The sequence below is a fragment of the Rattus rattus genome, chromosome 17 (genome assembly GCF_011064425.1).
Source record: "Rattus rattus isolate New Zealand chromosome 17, Rrattus_CSIRO_v1, whole genome shotgun sequence".
In the NCBI taxonomy this organism is placed as follows: Eukaryota; Metazoa; Chordata; class Mammalia; order Rodentia; family Muridae; genus Rattus; species Rattus rattus.
The window spans coordinates 18,186,939-18,206,563 of record NC_046170.1 but is presented as its reverse complement, the minus strand read 5'-3'; the positions used below and the strand labels follow the sequence as shown (position 1 = coordinate 18,206,563).

Sequence of the window (19,625 nt, the reverse complement as noted above, 5' to 3'; positions counted from 1 at the left end):
GACATATATTTTATTTGGATAGCTGTTCTATGCCAGGCACGATTTCAGACACAGAAGATAAAACACTGGCTAACGCAAACAGAACACTCTTCCTCCTCAAGTCTGTGTTTTTGTAGAAAGAGATATTAAAAAATAATGTGAGAGATGGGGAGCTTCATGTGGTACACTGATGGGCGGATGGGGACAAAGGTATTGGAGAATACAGAACAAGTCAAAGCATTATGGAGGGATGCTGTGGGTCCACGGTTGGCAGTGTAAAATAATCAGTTGACAAAGGCTTCATTTAGAAGCTAATGTTTGAGGAAAGACAGAGGAGATAAAGGGAATAGGCATGGATATCTCTGGGAAGGATTACCGGATGCAGAAAGCAGCGGGTGGGGACATGTGTTTGCCATATGCAGAGAACAATAAGCCTAAGGCGACAAAAAGTGAAAGGAGAGGCAAGGGAAAGAAGTGAAATTCAAGAGATAAATGCAAAAAGGACCATCTCTGACATCTCTAAAGACTCTGCCTTTACTCTGGGAAAACTGGGTAGCAACCAAGAAGCTTAGAAGTCACTAATTCAATGCAGCCTAGAGAAGAACACAGAGTTTTCTCTTGCAATTAGAATGTGAATGGCAAGAGTGAAACCTAACATAGCTGCTAAGAAACCCAAGGCAAATATATAGGTGGGACATGAGATGCAGTTCCGAGCACAGAGGGGACAAAACGGTCCTGAGATTCTGTGCCTACTTTGAGGGTCAGTCCAAGGAGGTTTTCTAGTAGTTTGAACAGAAACATGAATGTTGACATCAAAAATAACTTAAAAATGTTTAAAAGGACACATGATCCATGCAGGAGTTATAGAAACTTCTAGATGGAATAAACCGTTTTGGAAAGTTACATAGGAAGTCATCTAGAAGGCGTTAAGTTTGACATTCAGATATCAGCTATGATATTTAGATACAAGAAGCTGAGGTTCTGACAAGCAGATGGAAATTTAGTCAAGAACATCAACGAGGTGTTGAATGTTCAGAATAAGGAATCCATCTCTAGATTATTCCTAAAGACACATCAGTGTTATTAGGTAAGAAAGAAGTAGAGGAAACGCAATGTTTTATTTGACAATCATTGGTGGATTAGGATTGTGGCATCGGGCAACCCAGGGTTAAAAGCACTGAACAAAATTGGATTGAGGAATGACTTTGAACTTAGCAGTGGTGAAGTCCTTTGTGACAATGAGTAGAGTGGTCTTGCTTTAGTAGGTAGGAATTAACAGCATAATGGAGAGGACTAAGAAGGAGACAAAGGAAAGGAACTGGAAACAATTGTATATTCATTTAGGGAGGGTGACCAGTAAAGAGAAACACGGTAAGAACTGTGGCGGGAAGTGCGGCTGACTTACTCTGTGGCAGGAAGAGTGGTTAACTGACTGTTACACTTGAAAGTGAAGGAGATACACAGGAGCTCTGGGCTCATTTGCTTGTGGGAATAAATCAGTAAAACGTGCAGGCTTGGGAGGAAGGAGGGTACCTTGCCAGAATGAGGCTCCTAGGTGAGTATTAATAAGATCTAGTGCATATGGAATAGAGTTGATGATCTACACTCGAGAGCTCACATCTTCACAAGTAGGAGGAAAATAAGGACACGAGGGATGAATGTTGGCAGGCGTAGAGATACAGTAACACAGAGAATCGAGCTTACTCCCGTCTCACAGAGGCTAATGGACATGGCTTCCATAGTCACAATACTCAGAGGAAGAATGCTGCACAATTGGTGTGGACAAGCTATATGTTTAAACTATCCCAGCACCAACAACCTCTGACATGTGACCACTGATGTATGTTCACATTGCTCTTGGTTACTTATATGTTTAACATTAAGAAATTTAATGTGTCCAATGTTCTATTTTTATATGTATAAAGGAAACCTAGTGGTATATACTATATATGTTCTGGCTTAGAACATCAATTAAGGAAAAACTAACAAAAACTATTGCATATAGAAAAATGCAACTGGATTTAGGGTGCAGATATGCAAATATGTCTATTTCCCTCCTCTGTTTAACAGGATTCTAACCCAGTCAACACAGCACCCACTGGTGCTGCCTTCCCCACCTTCCATGCTGCTATTGAAATAGCACCTATGTAATGTAAACACATGGGTCATTTCTGTCTGTTTCATGACCTCTGGAGCTTGTTTCAAATACTCAGCCTACATGTAGACTAGAGTCACAAGCCTTAAGTTTATTCATAGCCATAAGGCAAAATAACACTGAGAAATGTGAGTCTGTGAATCTTCTTGGTCCAGCGCAACCTGGATTCAGAGCTTCAGGGCTGCGACAGATGCAGAGCTCGGGTGACGAACAGGTGCAGTTGCTAGAAACTGTCTTAGGAGAATTTACTGAAGACTTTCAACTTGCTGCTGTGAAGTGCAAAGTTTAGCTCGAGTTCCAGCTCATGCATTTCATCTGCTATTTGTCGAAGAGCAAGAATGGAAAGTTTTATGACACTCCTCTCAGCCTGTCAGAGTTTAAACAAACAAGGTCCCTCAACACCAGGGAAGGTGGCCTCTGTTCTTTTCCTGCTCGTTTGTCTTGGACCGAACAGTATGCTCATTTCTAATTCATCAAAAAGTTGTCAAGAACAGTCACTTACCCCAGAGGACACTGGAGTGTTTATATTTTAAGACGTTGTTTTGTCTTTTGCTTGAATACTGCCTTGTGGCGAGAACAGGAGAAAGAACATAGTTCACCGGCTCCCTCACGGCCACGGTTTCCAATGGCCCTGATAGTCACTGTTTCTAGACTTTTCCTTAACTTTTGGCTCCTGTCGTCTATAAGATGGCCTATCTTGCTTTTTTCTCACATCTACCTTCCTGTGTTCTTTGCTCCTACTCTGATGACATCATACAAGGTCCCCATTGGCTAAGATTCATTATTGTTGTTCTCTTAGTTACTTTTCTTATTTCTTTGGAAGAGAAATACCTGGTAAGACAAGGGAAAGGGAAAGAAAAATATTTTGGATCATAGTTTTATCAATTCCATCCCAAGATGATGACCCAGGCATGCTGAAACTAAGTGACCCATGTAGTTGCAGCCAGGAAGCAGAGAGAAGCCTACTCATTTGGTTAGGCTTTGTCCTTTTCCTCTTAGACTGTTCCAATACCTGTCTGTTTTGGTGTAGCCCACTCTAGAGGACGATCTTCCTTCAGGAACCTTTGGAGAGGCCCCACATATTTTCTTAATAACCTCAGGCACATCAATTCAACTACATTGAATTTCAACATCAACAAGCACATGTATGGATAGATAGCTCAGTGGGTACAGTGAATCCCACGCAAGTCAGACAGTCAGGTTTTAATCCCTGAAACTCACGTACAGGAGAGATCTCATTCTGCAGATGTTTTTCTGAACTCCAGGAATGAGTCCTGGTGTGTAGATGCCCTCACCATGCAGCACAGTAATGATATTTCTAGATCAGTATAATGAGCAGCATTTATTGCATCAAATTCCAACTTCTCTGGTTATCTGAGTCATCTCAGAGTAGGAGCGGTGCGGTACAAATATCATTACACTCATCGAAATAAAGCTATAAGACATGCCCGTTGTGATTTAGTGAACTTAACATCTCTCAAGATGACTGTGTTGAAGCAAAGGAGCGGCGCTATGGTTTGGATCTGAATCTCTGCTATGCGCTAAAGACTTGCTCCTTTGTGCACCACTCCTGGATGCTGATGGAACCTTCAGGAGGTCACACCCCATGAGAAGTGTTTAGGTCATTAGGGTCGTGGTCCTGAGGGTGTTTGGAGAACCACTCTCCCCATTTCCCTCTTTAGCATTCCAGCTATGAAATGAGCAGTGTGCTTCACTCATGCTCTGTCATTGTCACAAGGAAACCTGCCACAGAATAATGGATTTAATCAGCCCGGACTAGATACTTCAAAGCTTTTAAGCAACATAGATAGACCTTTGCTCTTTTCAAGGCCATTGCATTTTGACTAATACAGCAGGTAATGTCAGAAAGCCAATTCAGTACTTGTTATGGTAAGATAAATGCAAATTGAGTGTTCAGTTCCTGGACCACAGTTAGGCAAGAGCAGGAAGAGAATATTCTCAGCCTGCAGACATAACTTTGAAGCAGTCATAACCCCCAGCACATGTTCCCTTTTCTCTCTTGCCTCTTGCTGTCTGGACTTAACATACTTTCTGTGTTCTCCCCCTAGGATATGTCTAGATTAGAGGCCTCAAGAGAGCCAGTGTCTATGCATAAAGTTGGTCACATGTATTGACTCATACAAAGAAATTCATTGTAAACTGTGCCGAGGAATGCTCCCCAATAATTTATCCTCCCACGCTCATATTGATGACTAGAATACCTTTCACATGTGCACATGTTGAATTCTCAACACATGTTCACACAGAGGGGCTCAGAAAGAGCTGTATCTTTGCTGGTTTAGCATGTGGGCTTTGAAAGTCAAGGAACATTCTAAGAGTGTAGATCCCTGTCCCTATCTTCTGTCCTCATCCCCTGACCCTGAAGATGTTTCAGTTTTTATATTGAGTGAGATTTGTATATAATATGAAACACATGTTGGATAAGGATTGGTCTGTGTTCACCTCAAACCATTAGGCATTTTGTCAGCCTCCTTTGGAGTTACCTCAGCTCTTCTCCTTCATAGAAATTCATGAGGGAATGACCAGAGCAGAGACATCTTCTCTCAGATATTAGCAGAGCATATAGTGGTTATTCGACCTTTTAGCCTTTCTTCCCCCTATCATATCTGAAAAGCTGGGATAACAAAAATAAGAATGTCTACATGCTTTTGTGAAGTTAATTATTTTAAATGAGGAGAGGAAAATCAAATACCTGAGAAGAAATTGGCAGGACAGCATTGCGCCGTGTTACAGTGGGTTGCTACACGGCCCTTTTATTTTCCTCCCGAGTAACATAAGAGCCATTGAGCTCTGAGGACACGGACATCCTGTACAGGAAATAGATGGTGTGTGGAGGGGAGGGAGGGCACCCAGCAGTCATCCTTTGGATCCTTTAGCTAGTTTCACTTGAATACATTAGAGAAAGCTGTAAAAGGCTGGGAAGCAGAGAGCTGCCTGGATGGCTTCCAGGTCCCATCACAGAGCTCAGGAAAAGCTCGGCTAAGCCACATGCATTTTATGTTTTCCTGAGGAAAAATTCTGCTTGTTGGTCTCAGGGTTAAGGAGTCTCAGCAAGTTTTTATGGAGATACTAAAACATTCTCTTCATGTTTTCCTCTGCTACTGAAGGAAGCCCAAGAGAACTACAAGTCAGGGACTGCCAAGGTGCTGAACTGGGAGGTACTGATGGGGTGGCAAACCACGATGTAAGCACGACTGCCCTGCTTCCTTGAGGCATCTTACCAATGTGTTTTCCCATGTGCACACATGGTTCTACATGTGTGTAAAGTGGAAAAAAAACCACTATACTCAGGAAAGTACATGTGAGTGCATGCACGGATTTTTACTTTGCCCACACTCTAAGAAGAGTTGGTTTTATGAGAAGCACAACTGTCACTGTGCAAATGGTGGACTAGGAAGAACATGTCAGAAATAGGAAGAGTGAGCTCTCTCCCCACCAAAACAATCATCAGTTTTGACAAGAAACTTGAAGCATATTTTGCTCCTGGTAAGAATGACATGAAATGTTCACTGTAGCAGAAAGACCATTTATGACCTGAACTCTACCTCTCTATGGCCCTCCGTAGCCTATCGAGTTCATGTCAGAACTTGGGGTTTACAGAGTGGGCTGGACATTAACTTGGGAAAGAAACCTGTAGTCATTGCAGTTTGCTGGGACAGTTCCTTTCTCTACTGGTAGAGCTGATTGTTTCTCTTTCTAAAAGATACACGTCTGTTGCCTTCTTCCTCGCTTGGTATCTCCACAGAAAGCCTGCTGTCTTCTTCAAGACCTCTTACCATGCTCCAACGCTTCCAACTCTTCAATTACAACTGTTTTCTATATTCTCATTTTTCTTAAATTATAATCCTAAGTTCTATAATCACGGTTTTATATACAGAACGTAGGGTATTACATGGAGATGCTGGAATGCTTCTAGCTAGAGAAGCACCTCCCTTTCCTCTTGGGTTTAGAGTACTTTCTATCCCTATTCTAGTAAAACTAGAAATGGTCTCTTTCTCTCGTTTGTTTCCACCTCTGTTCCTCTCTCCTCCTCTTTCCTCTCTCCCTCGGTCTCTCGTTCTGAAGTTTATAAGTGGCCAGTGAAGCTTCCATTTTCAAAAACCTTTAAGAAAAGCAAACATCTGCATTTCATTTGAATGGACAATCTCATTCAAGGACGAAAACCTATACACTTACGATAGCTTTTTGTTTTCAGAGTGGAAAGCGCGTGTCACACCCCTGAGCAAGCTATTGCCCCTTTGACACGGGAGAGTGGGAGTCAAGGTGCTTAGGCAATAGATACACGGTCTTTGAGAACTATGCAGATAGCGAGGAAAAATGTTTACTCATCCTTGAATTAAGTGACAAAGTAGTTCAACTTCAGCCTGATAAAGCAGCTCCATCTACTGCCCAGAAGTTGTACTTTCCACCTGATAATTACACAGTGCAGTCTCAGACGTACACAACCAATCACAGGACCGGTTTGCAATTAGCTGTCAACAGTGAACTCTAAGTGAGGTTATCAGAATGTTCTTTTCCTAGTGTTTTCATAGGTAAGGGTGGGTGATATCAACACACACACACACACACACACACACACACACACACTCACACACACACACACACACACTCACACACACAACTAGTTTTTCATATTGAAGGTAATAGGTACAAAATGAGAGAGGATGGGGCATGCAACATGTAAGTGTGGAAGATATGTAGTTACATAGAGCATTGCTTTTTGGTGCCTGAAATGCTATTTATTAAAAAAAAAAAATAAGTCATCTTTCCCACTTTTCTATGTAATCGGTGCTGTGGGAATTAATGACTTCAGTTGAACCACTGTTCATATTTCACCCTGAAGCACAAGCAGACTCTTGGTCAAGTGAAACCAGCTGTAATGAGCCTTCTGTGAATTTCTCCTTTTCTAGTGTTTTCTTCCCCCCAATACTAACACTTAAGTCTACAGTATCTTTTGGAAAGATGAAACATAATGCTTTGTTTTATTTTGTAGCATTTTTTGTGCGTGCTGGAGGTCACTCATTATCCTTTCAACCATTTGGACTGGGCCATTTAGTTTATTATATCACAACATCAAAAAAATAATTGTAAATAGTACAGTCCTCACGTGATTCTTTTTTTTTGTTTTTCATTTTTTATTGTTTTTTCAAGGTCTTAACTGATTATTGACCTTGTTGTTGTTCTGAGAATCTGATGTTATCACAAACCTACTTGATAATTACTTTTTTATCTTCCATTATTCATGTTGTATTTGTCAATCCTCTATTACTTCATTTAGATTTTAATAGAATGTCACAAAACCCAAAATGTGTATATATTTCTCAAGTCTTTTTTCTCCAAGTAAATTGAAATTTGTTCATATATTATATGCCAGATTCACAATTATGTAGTTGGTACATGTTACAAATCTAGACATGTAGGTACCCTCATTGGTTTTGATTTTTTCATGTTATTGAAAGCAGACATTTTTTTTCTCATAGTCATTTCCTGATTACAGTTTCCCCCCCTCTACTCCTCTCAGGTTCTTCTTACCTGCCCACCCATCAGCACCCACCTATTCTATCTCTCATTAGAAAAGAACAGGCTTCTAAATTATAATAACAAACCACAGCAGAGTAAATATAATAAATGAAGAAAACCCATCACATTGAAGTTGGCCAAGGAAAAGCAACAGGAAGAAAAGAGGCCCAAGAGAAGGCCCAAGAATGAGAGGCCCACTCACTCACACACTTAGTAGTCTGATAAAAAAAAGTAAAACAAAATAAAATGAAAGCTAGAATAAATATGCAGATGACCTGATGCAGACATTTTGACTTTTAAAAAGATTACTTTGTGACTGGACCACCAACCAAGGAGTGTGCAGGAGGGATCCATGGCTCCAGATACATATATAGCAGAGGATAGCTTTGTCTGACATCAGTGGGAGGAGAGGCCCTTGGTACTGAGGAGGTACGATGCCCCAGGATAAAGGGATGCTATGTGGGTGGCTGGGGGAGCATCCTCATAGAAGCAAAGGGGGAAGGGGAGAGGGCGGGTGTGGGATGGGGGCTGTTATGGAGGAATAACCAGGAAGTGGAATATCATTTGAGATGTAAACGAATGGATTGATTAAGAAAAAAGATTACTTTGGTGTTAGAGAGATGGCAATGTGCAAAGCTGAAGATGTGAGTTTGGATCCAATCTCGTCTTCCTTCTTTATTAAGTAAAAAAGTATGAAACAAAATCCAGTCAATCAGCATCCAAGAAGAAGGCCAAGCACAGTGAAGTATACCCATATTTTCCACAAAGGAAAGCAGAGAGAAAGGACAGAGCCTGGAGCTCATTGGCCAGAGACTTTAGCCAATGGGAGAGTTTCAGGTTCAGTCTGAGACTATCTCAAAATATAAGATAGCAATAGAAGAAGATGCAGGAACAGAGGCACACATACCTGTACACCTATGTGCACACATGTAGATAGTACACACACACACACACACACACACACACACACACACGCACGCACGCACACCATTCTTTAAATACACCATGTGGAACTCTAATAACGTCAAAAGTTTGACTTTTCCTTACATGCCTGCATTATGCAAAAACATAATGGCACAAATGGATGCATTCTTCGGCAATTTTGGTGTCCGCTAAAAGCTAGCCCTGTCCTAGTTTCTGGAGACTTGGTGATTAAATAAATACATTCCTCTCCCTTGCTAAGCTTCTTCTTTAGCCGAATTCACACACAGCAGCATCAGAATGATGTGGCACAGAGAGGCACAACAGCACCCAAGCTTTAGGAAAGAAACAAAAACAAGCAGGGAGGCAGCTTCCTCAGGGACAGAGGTCCCGGACCAAGTCTCCAGAGAAGATAAACCATCAGAAAGTAAGTAGAGAAAAGAAAACTTCTAGAGGGACACTATCTTCAAAGCTCCTATAGTGGGGAGGTAGAGCATGCTGGGGGATAATTTAATACACTTAGAACACAACATTGCAAACAATTTTTTAAAAACGATTTATTTATTTTATGTATATGAATACACTGCCACTGTCTTCAGACCCACTAGAAGGGGACATTGGATCCCATTACAGAAGGTTGTGAGCTACCAAGTGGTTGCTGGGAACTGAACTCAAGACCTCAGGAAGAGCAGTCAGTGTTCTTAACCACTGAGCCATCTCTCCAGCCACAATTTTCTTTCCTTCCTTCTTTCTTTCCTTCCTTCCTTTCCTTCCTTCCGTCCGTCTGTCTGTTTTTCTTTCATTTATTTATTATGTATACAAATTTCTGCCTGCATGTATGTCTGCAGGCCAGAAGAGGGCATCGGATCCCATTACAGATGGTTGTGAGCCACCATGTGGTTGCTGGGAATTGAGCTCAGGGCCTCTGGAAGAGCAGTCAGTGCTCTTAACCTGTGAGCCATCTCTCCACCCAGAAAATGGTTTTCTTAAGGTGGTGTGCAGAGGTCGGATCCTGGAGGATGCTTCATGCTTCATGAATTTACTTGTTCTACTTGTGATGGTTTTGCTTGCTTGCCCTTTGTTGCTTTATTCGGTTTCGAATGAAATGGGATTCAGACTGACTGAAAAGTTCCCACCCACACTACAGAGGAGGACCTCGATCTGAGTATGATGGGAAGTAAGTTAGGGAGAGACCAGGAATGGAACTGAAGGGTAACAATGCATCCCGGACAGAACGAGGAGGAGATTGATATCACGTGAGCCACCATGGGATGAGAGCTGATTTGATGGTCACATTTCTATGAAATCTTTGGGAAAACTCCAGCAAAAGAAATCTGTCTCCGGCATAGGAAGAAACAGTGCATCATTAACAAACAGAGAGTGCTCCCCTGGAGAAGAGCGAGACAGAAAGGCCGCCTATGGCCTTATATGACATACGTCTAGGTACAAGACTGCATAGGAAAGGATGCAAAGGAAGACTGGCTGTAGACTTGGATTAGGGAAATCACTGGACTTAGAGATTCTCAACCACAATCTTCAGGACTCATTGATAGGTGTACACGTTCATGGACAAGGTTGGTTCTGTACTCACAGACTCTTTCCCGTCTTTCCCGCTGTCCTTGTCCCGCATGCGCTGTCACAGAGGACTGGTATGAACAGCTGCACCCACTCATCCTTACCTTGAAGGAGTGCATGGGAGAAGTGGTGAACCGAGCGAAGCAATCCCTGACATTTGTGCTGCTTCAGGAACTCGCCTACAGTCTGCCCCAGTGTTTGATGCTGACTCTGAGGAGAGACATCGTCTTCAGTCAGGCGGTGGGTGCCCCTTGCTGTGTGTACGGAACAGTGCTGAACTGGTAACGCTCTGTCCTTGATGGGGGTAAAGCTCTTGGCTTGGTTTTATTTCTAAAGATCCTTTTTGGAAATTCTGGTACCCTGTTTTGTTTATATAAGGAAATAGGCTGAAGAGATCAAGAACAACTTCTGAGCCATTGGTATTTCTTTGTGGAAAAGATACAGCTCAATGTGAAATGCATATTTCGCTTGAACAGTGGATAGAGTCTGTGAGGAAGATATAATGACCCTTCCCTGGGACAGCCTATGGGTGAAAAGGAAGGGACTGTCACCTTGCACTGCAGGTGATGGCCAAGACCTCAGTGAAGGGGGTGTTTGCTCCTTATTTATTCAGCTTCCGCATAAATTTCAGGTTTCACATTGGTCTCTTCCCTTATTTATAAAAGAAGTTTCCAGCAAGACTTGCTCATAAGGATTTGCAGAATCACCTGTTTTGGCCACACTCAACCCTAATCCTGACTCTAAAACCAGTCATACAAACCAGTGCAGAGCCTGCTGCATTTCTGTATCCCCTTTCTCCACCCCACAACTCACTTTTAGAGGTCAAGTACATGAAGCATGAAGGGAAGGGAGAGCAATTCTTCACTTTGTAAGCGGTCTGTGAGAAGGGGATATTTTAACCAAATTGCCCCACTGCCAGTACATTATGCCATTAGTGATCCAGTAGCAGATGAATGAACCAGACTGAACTCCCCCTTAAGTTTGCTTATTAATAATGTCGTTTTACTGAGTCTAGTCAGATGTGCGAGAACAAAATAATAGCATAATTCGAAAAATCTTAAGAATGTTTAATGGCGCCACGGTTATAGATGGTAGGCATACAATTCAGAGACGTTCCGCTTTGATTCTGAAACCCATTGATCCAGCTTCTTTCCAATTCCATCTCCCCAAGCCCTTAGACAATGCCACCCGAGATCAAAGACCATCAATTTATTTTAATAAATAATGTACCAATTTCTAGCACCTCTGTTATATATGCTTGAGGAATCTTAATTAAATCTGTGGTGTCTCAAGAGTCTGCAGATATTTAAAAACTGAAGTGATAAGTTTGCTGACCCTAAAATTTCTCGGATGGTTTCTTTTCTTAGCTTGCTGGATTGGTTTGTGGTTTTATCATCAAACTACACACAAGTTTGCACGACCCTGGCTTCCTCCAGCAGCTTCACACAGTGGGCTTGATAGTGCAGTACGAAGGGCTGCTAAGCACTTACAGTAAGTATTGTGTGAGCTTGTGCTACGATCTTATTGCGATGGATAGTGATAATACTTCTGTTGTCTTTAAATAGCATCAAAAGTAAAAAGTGAAGCTTTCTGTGCCAAGCATAACAGAACAAAAGGCAGCTTCCAGGTTTTACATTCATTCACCCTTGGGATTTCTTTGCGGTTCATATTATATTTTGAAAATTGAGTTGTGGATTATTTAAGAGTGGATTCTTGAGCAGCGATCTGTATTTTTTGATTTAATATAGAGGCTCACTGACAACATTGGTTTCATTGGATTCGAAACACATGACGGCCTCCTGTCTAGAACTACGCTGTTCAATACAGGAGTCCCACGTGCTTATGGAGGCCTTCAAAGGCATCTGGCCCAAATCAATGTGTTCTAGATGTGAACATCAGATTTCAAAGACCAGCAGAGACACTGTTTTGTATTCGCTATTAAGAAATAAATATCACTTTACATTTGAGTCTGTAATTTGTACATATTAGAATTATGTACACTACATTATTAAAACCAATGCGGCTTTGTTCCACTTTGTTCTTAGATTCAAAAACGAGGAACAGAAAACCTGCATATATTTATGTAGCTCACATTCTATTTCCTTTGCATGGTGCTAATCTAGAATATTCATTATATCTCCAGGCTATGTTTTTCAGAGTTTGAAGACAAAATTAGCATTAGGTAATTGATCAATTGATTAAATGATCATTGCAGCTTTCTTTCTTCTAAAAAAAAAAATCAAATTAACAGCCCTGTCAATGAAAAGATGTCGCTTCATAAAAGGCTCAGACGTCTCTCTCTAGGCTCTCAACAAAGCTGGACAGTCTTCTTCCCTCAAAGGGAACATTGACTTCTAGAGTCCATTGAAACTGTTCTGATTCCACTGATGAAAGCCCTGAGCCGAATGGGAAAGTACGCTGAATGGAGCCACTGCCTTCATAATCTCATTCACTGGACGCTAGGGACAATCCCAGCAGGGAGGCACAGCGGCGGCCAACATTATATTTTAATAGTCTGTTTGCAACAAGGTCCCTTTCTCCCCGTGCAGGTGACGAAATCGGAATGCTGGAGGACATGGCTGTCGGCATTTCAGACTTGAGGAAGGTCGCTTTCAAAATAACGGAAGCCACGTCCAATGATGTCCTCCCTGTTCTCACGGGAAGGCGGTGAGTGGTGCCCATGTCCAGAGCCCAGACTTTCTCGCTTACACAGTGTTTTCTGGGCAAGTTTCCTTGGATAAGTCAGATCATGTTTGGGGATGTTTGTTTGTTTGTTTGTTTTGTTTCCTTCTTTTGGGGAGGTCAAGAAATAAACCCAGATGGCATTATACCAGGAGGTCTTAAAAATATCCCGGAAGTCTCGTGAGTGTTTCCGATGGTCTTGAGGTTAAACATGAGGGTGCATGGGAGATGTAGAAAGTCTGAAGCAGCAGCAGCAGCAGCAGCAGCAGCAGCAGCAGCAGCAGCAGCAGCAGCAGCGGCAGCCGCCGCCTCCAAGGACTACTTCTCTTCATTACTGTTCTAGTCCAAAGCTCTGGGTGTTTTTACTTTTGCGGGAATTGCCCAGCTAATAGCTTCATAATTCTTGAGATGACTTGAAATTAAATTCACTTAAATGCAGCAACATGTTGTGAAGGATATATTCTTATGTTGGGTGCATATTCCACCATTTTTCTTAATCATTTTTGACAATTCACTTTCAGACTGCGACATTTCCAAGAAGGGCTTTAAATAAATGGCTTCTAAGGTCAAAATACTAGAAATAATAAAAAAAAATGATGGTATGTAAAAGAGACTTCTCACAGGAGAAGTATACCGTATGAAATGTTTGAATCAGAAGTCATCCAGATTTTAATCAATTTGATGTTAACATATTTAAGTACTATATGAAGTTACTTGAATTGTGAAATAGTCTTAGGTCACAGGGTAAACATGTGTTGGAAAGAGATGGAGAAAAGACAAAAGAAACATAAAATAATTCTTTAGAATCACGTGTTAAAGGTACATGCAAAACAGCCAGTTCTTCACGCATAGTTGAAAGGTAACTCTGGAACGTAAGGAAAGAAAACACAGCCTCCATGAAAGTAAATGTCTCATCCAGATATTAATGCATCCTTTGCTATTCATAGGAGGAAAAATGAGGAAAGATTGTTCACAAATACCACTGGAAAATAACACAGCTCATACACTACTCTGAAGTTTATGATGAAATGTAACAAGTTGATACTTTTCCCCCAAAATTCATGGGGAAGTTTAGCAGGCCATTTGTGCGGGCAAAGAGAAGGGCGTTCTTCTTGAGGACGTTCTTCAAGCTCTGTTTATGATCAGAACTTGTCCAAGGAGTGAAAGACTCCAGAAAGACAAAAGGCTGCTTTTGGGTAAATTCTCTCAGCTTTAAGGAGAGTCACCCCAAACAGCTGTCTCATCCGGGAGAAAGTTTAGTTAGCAAAGCACTGGCCCACCAGGCTTAGAGACCTTAATTTGATCCTCAGCCCAGAAAAACTGGGTCTGGGACCCATCACTAGCACTGTGCATGTGTGTGTGTGTGTGTGTGTGTGTGTCTCTGTGTGTGTGTGTGTGTGTGTGTGTGTAACAAAGAAAGAGACAGACAGACAGACAGACAGACACACACTCACCTTTAGAAGAAATCACAAAGAATGTGAAAAGACAAGCCACAAACTGAGAGAAAACACATACAGATTGTAATTTTTAAAGTCCTTGTTCCAAAAATATACTTAGGCATTTCACATCTAAATAATAATTAAAAATATACTTTAAAACGTGACAAAAATCTGAATAGAGATAAATGATAAGAAACATACGAGGAAGGCCTGTAGTCCCCGAAGACGATAGGAAGGCCACAGTAAGACCAACAGACTCAACTAACCTGGAACCTGGAGGCTGTCAGAGTCTGAACCACCAACTAAGGAACATACACGGGGGGACCTAGGCCTCCCTGCTCATATGTAGCGAATGTACAGCTTGGTCTTCACATGGGTCCTGAGCCACTGGTGTGGGAGCTATCCCAAAAGCTGTTGCCTGCACGTGGGGTATGTTCTTCTACCTGGGCTGCTTTGTCTGCCTCTGTGGGAGAGGAAGGGCCTAGACCTGCAGAGACTAGAAGTGGCAGAGTCAGGGGATACCCAGGAGTGGGGGGGACTCTACAGCTTAAAGGAGAAAAAGAGGGAGAAGGGGGAAGGGTTGTAGGAGGGGGCAGTGAGTGGGACCTAAAGTGAATAAGTGAAGAAATAAGATTAAAATTTTTAAAAGAGAGAAGCATATGAAATCATACTCAGTATCTCTAGTCAGTGGGGGAGGGGTGGAAACTGCCCATTCATAGAGGGTACTCACGTGGAAACCATCACCTTTAAGACTTCTAAGAATAGCAAATGTTGCTACACTACAACAAAGAAATGCTGGGAGTTTCATACATGACTGGTAGGAAGGAAATAGAGCACCCTAATTGGTTCTCCAACACCACTGGTCATCCCTAAGATCCCATACAGACGAACAACACTGAATGGTCTCAGCAGACTGTGTTTATGTACTTCCCATATGCATATGCATGTTTATGTACATATAATATATATATATATATATATATATATATATATATATGAAGAAAAAGTGGCCATTAACTTTCAAAGGAGTAATGTAATGAGAGTGTTTGGCTTGGAAGGAGGGAAAGAAACAAGGGGAGGAGGAAATGATGCAATTACATTTTAATTAAAAAGAAAGGAAATAGCTAATCAGTCTTTTTAAAAAAAAATCAAATACAAACTTATACTACGGTCCTTAAATATATCCCCAAGAGGAAAGAAAGTATTTGCTCACCCCATAAGCTTTCCCCTAAGTATCCACCAGGAGACTATTCACAAGAAAAACTAGGCATTAGCTGTGTACTCGTGAATGAATGGGGAAAATGGCGTGATGCACTGCTGTGCTGAAATGTGACTTACACACACGACCAACACGCGATGCAACATGGGTGAGTTATGAACACGAACCAACTCATTCATGTCTTAACCTAAACCCTTTCTGCCTTCCACGCTTGGCGGTCTCCAGCGAACACTACGTGGTGGAGGTCAAGCTGCCAGCGACGGTGTTTGAGTCGCTCCCTCTGCAAATTAAAGAAGGCCAGTTGCTTCACGTGTACCCTGTTCTGTTTAACGTTGGAATCAATGAGCAGCAGACTCTGGCCGAGAGGTAGGCTTCGCGAGAAAGATGGAGTTCAGCGTTTCTCTTTCTGCTTTTGTTGCATCCTGAGAAATAGCATATTTCTGCTTAGAGATTTAGACATATGATGTGTGGTATTTTCCTTTCAATTAATATACTTCCAAGTTGCTTCTCATAATGAAGGAAACTGTAAATGAAGGAGTCATGCTCCTAATTTAGATTTAAATGTGTCAAAACCTTGAGAAATATATTTATACCAGCAGCAAAATATGAGTGTGACCTAGAGAGTAGCCTCTGACTCTCCTGTTTACGGACTTTTAAAGAGTCGGGAGGAATTTTCAAGGACCAGTGAGCCTCTAGCCTACACTAGTTTTATCATCCGTGTCATTCTAACTGCTCTAGGGGTCACTTCATTTTGAAAGCATTCATTTTCCTTTATCTCTCTTGTAAATTAAAATTGTAAGTTTTAATTACCTGGAAACTGTATAAGTGACAGGATTTGAAAAAGAGACAAAATTGCAGAATAAGGGGAAAGCCTGGGGGCAGCAGGCAAGTCAGTTGGCTTAGCACATTGACACCAACACGGTATTGATTCAGGCAGGGCACCTTCCCCTCTGCGCTTTCACCCCTATTATTCTGATTTAGAACTCTGGTCTTCTCCAGGCACGTGAGATACTGCATAAATCCTATAGCATTCTATTTAGTATTTATTCCCAACCATGTATTTTATGTGACCATCCTTACATAGATAAATGCTAACTGCATCGAAAATCTTAGACTAGAATGAAGATTGAAGACCAGATAGGTTTGAAAAACTAAACATCATTCCTCACAGTTCAAAGGCATGGAAATGTGAGAGCCAGTTCCAAGCCACTGGTCACATGGCTCTCTTCCTATGTGCTCACACAACCTCCTCTTCCCACAAATGTAGGGGAAAGGTAGAAGAGGTTTTTGGTAGCACCTTTTATAAGAATATTAATCCCACATGGTCAGAACTCACCCTCATCTTATTTAACCTTGGGCATATCCTCAGAGCCCACACCAACAAACACAGACACACTGGAGGTAATGGCTTCCACATGGGAGTTTTGTGAGAACACGATCATCTTCCAGCTGCTCATACTATCTAGCGAGGTCAGAGAACCCTAAAGAAAGTCTCCTGTGTTTTTTTCTGGACACCATATTTAATATAGATGCAGAACCCGCTTCTGCCAGGCGCTACCTGCTTTGCCAAGCTGTAGAAGCAAAGGATCATCACCCAGCAGAAGTCTATCAGCAAATACCACATGAAACTGGGTCATAAAATAACCAAAGATGTTAAAGAGACAAAACTAGTGAAGAAAGAATGTGACTCCAGCATGGGGACCTTCTCGTAGGGCAGTGTTTTCTCAACCTGCAGGTCATGACCACTCTGAAGGCTGCGTATCACACATTCTGCACATTAGATATTCACATCATGATTCATGGCAGTAGCAAAGGCACAGTTAGGAATCAGCACTGAGACTTTAATTGACACCAAGATAAATATGCATATGGGTTTGAATGGAGATACATATTGGAAACTTCTTGGATGACATCCTTTGGTCGGAAGAGAAACTTTTGAAGTGTGGAACTGGGACGTATTGAGAGAGAAGACAGATGGAATGGTATACAGAAAAAAAGGACATGACGAAGGCCGCCAAGGAGAGCTCTGACACACAGCTGCAGGCCTGCGCAGAGCGTGTTCAGTAGTGAAGTCCAAGGAGAGGACCGTAGCACATACTCCATAGTTGGCAGAGGCTAGCATCCAGCCCAGCTTCCAGACATGGTCTTCTAGATCCTTGTGCAAGCATGAATAGAATCTCAAATGGAGAGAGGTGGAGGGGCTCCTTCTGTGTGCTAAGGCATGACCTTATAAATGAGGTGTACGGTAGATTAGAAAAAAATCCCATCATCTGTATAAAAGGACAAGATAAGCTGTATTAATTTTTGGTGCTCTTTTATATCCCATGACTCTCCTCCCTTTCCCCCTCCTCTTCCCCTCCTCATCCTTTCTCTATTTTTAGGTTTGGAGATGTTTCTTTGCAAGAAAGTATTAATCAAGAAAATTTTGAGCTTGTACAAGAATATTATTCAATATTTATGGAAAAGATGCCTCCTGATTGTAAGTATATGGGTTGTAGAAAACACTAACAGTCATTTGCTGATTAACAATCATTTGTTGATTAAAAAAATCTTAAGCAAAAGAGGCCTGTGAGCAAAGGAGTATGGGGTGGGGGCGAAAGTGACTTTGAGACTTTGGGAAGAAAAAGACTGATTGCCAAGGTGGCGTGGCTGAAGCCTGCTTCGTTACCTTGATTGCCGTCCTCAGTGTGCCCGGTGTCCATGCTGGGACACTAAATGGTGAAAATGCCAAGATTTAGAAATACGGAAGGTATAATTAGAAATCTCAATTGAGTCCAATAAAAATTTTGCACAGTTAACACTTAAATAACTGGATCATTTCTCGTTAATATTTTATCTGTTTGACACATAGTACATGAGTATAAAGAGAAAGCTGGATAGAATACAAGTGCTCCGGTGTAATGATCAATGATGTAAGTTACAAGTTCTCCGATGTAATATTACGATTTATAACTTTAGGGACAAATTCACTGGATGTGCTTATTGCACCATTTTATGTGAAAATTGTAACCATTTAAGCAGATAGCCATGTTTTAAATGTTGGATATGCGTTCTCCATTATTCGCTAGGGTAGCTCTTCCTTCAACTTGAGCTCTTGGGTATTTGAATTTATGGACTGACTAGGATTTCATTTATCTCCAGTATAACTCTCCTCAGATATGTGTGAGGACAGGAAACTAAATTTAACAAGTAGAAATATTACATTTTCATCAAAAGTCACAAAGTAGAGTTGTCACCAACTTATAAACAATCTGTTCGTCGTTTGTGTCTGGCGCTTGGACTCTCACAGGCAGAAGAGTATTTGCTTTTTCATAGCTCGGCAAGCATGGTTTCATGATGCTCCAGTGACCCATGCAGTTATTGCAGATACATAGATAACTTGTCCTGGTATTACATTATGATTTTTATATTACTATATTTCATATAAAATATGTTTTCCCAACATTCAAATCTTCCAATGGAGATTCTTTAGCCCCCAGAACACTAAGGATTATAGATGTGTTACTTTCGCTAAGGTTCTGAGTTTGTGTAAATGAAACTCCTTTTCTTCAGCGATTAATGAAGTTACTAAGATTTAGACATCATCGGCTATGTGCTGCTCTGAGATTTGATTTTTTTCTTATCATTCTAAAATGATGTCAGAATTTTCATGTATTTCCAACATGGCTTCTGTCTACTCTGATATAGGAAAATTAGCTATATTCCCTAGCCCATCCACATCAGCAGACCTGGCAATCAATATGAAATGCAGGTCCTCAGCTTCTATTCAGACTCCCGTACCTCCCTGAACCCATGCTTCCAAGTGCTGTCTGATCCATAGTAATGTTTGAGAGCTATTACCATGTCTTCTTTATTCAGGGGTAAATTAAAAGTAGGTTATGGAACTTCATGAAGGGTTTCATTATACCAAAACCAACCATTTAGCCTAAAAAAGAAATTAAGTAAAAGTCCTTACTGAAGGATTGTCTAACGTGAAATATAAAACATTTATATACTCAAGTAAACTATTTGAACTATTCGAAGGAATAAATGTTTAAAGATTTGAGAGAGAAGGGAAACTGTTAAGATATAAAATAAAATAGGACGTATGGTTTTTACCCAAAAGAGGATTTAA

At 41.3% G+C, this 19,625-nt stretch overlaps 1 protein-coding gene across 3 annotated transcripts in view; it reads left to right on the top strand.

Annotated features, from left to right (window-relative positions):
* Inpp4b (inositol polyphosphate-4-phosphatase type II B) overlaps nucleotides 1-19,625 on the top strand; it is a 339,582-nt gene that overhangs the window by 253,354 nt on the left and 66,603 nt on the right. For all 3 annotated transcript variants that reach the window (XM_032887879.1, XM_032887880.1, XM_032887878.1), the window contains 5 exons: nucleotides 10,239-10,411; nucleotides 11,539-11,662; nucleotides 12,721-12,838; nucleotides 15,737-15,877; nucleotides 17,893-17,990. In XM_032887879.1, coding sequence (XP_032743770.1) covers nucleotides 10,239-10,411; nucleotides 11,539-11,662; nucleotides 12,721-12,838; nucleotides 15,737-15,877; nucleotides 17,893-17,990 — 654 coding nt within the window. The remainder of the gene's footprint in view (nucleotides 1-10,238; nucleotides 10,412-11,538; nucleotides 11,663-12,720; nucleotides 12,839-15,736; nucleotides 15,878-17,892; nucleotides 17,991-19,625) is intronic.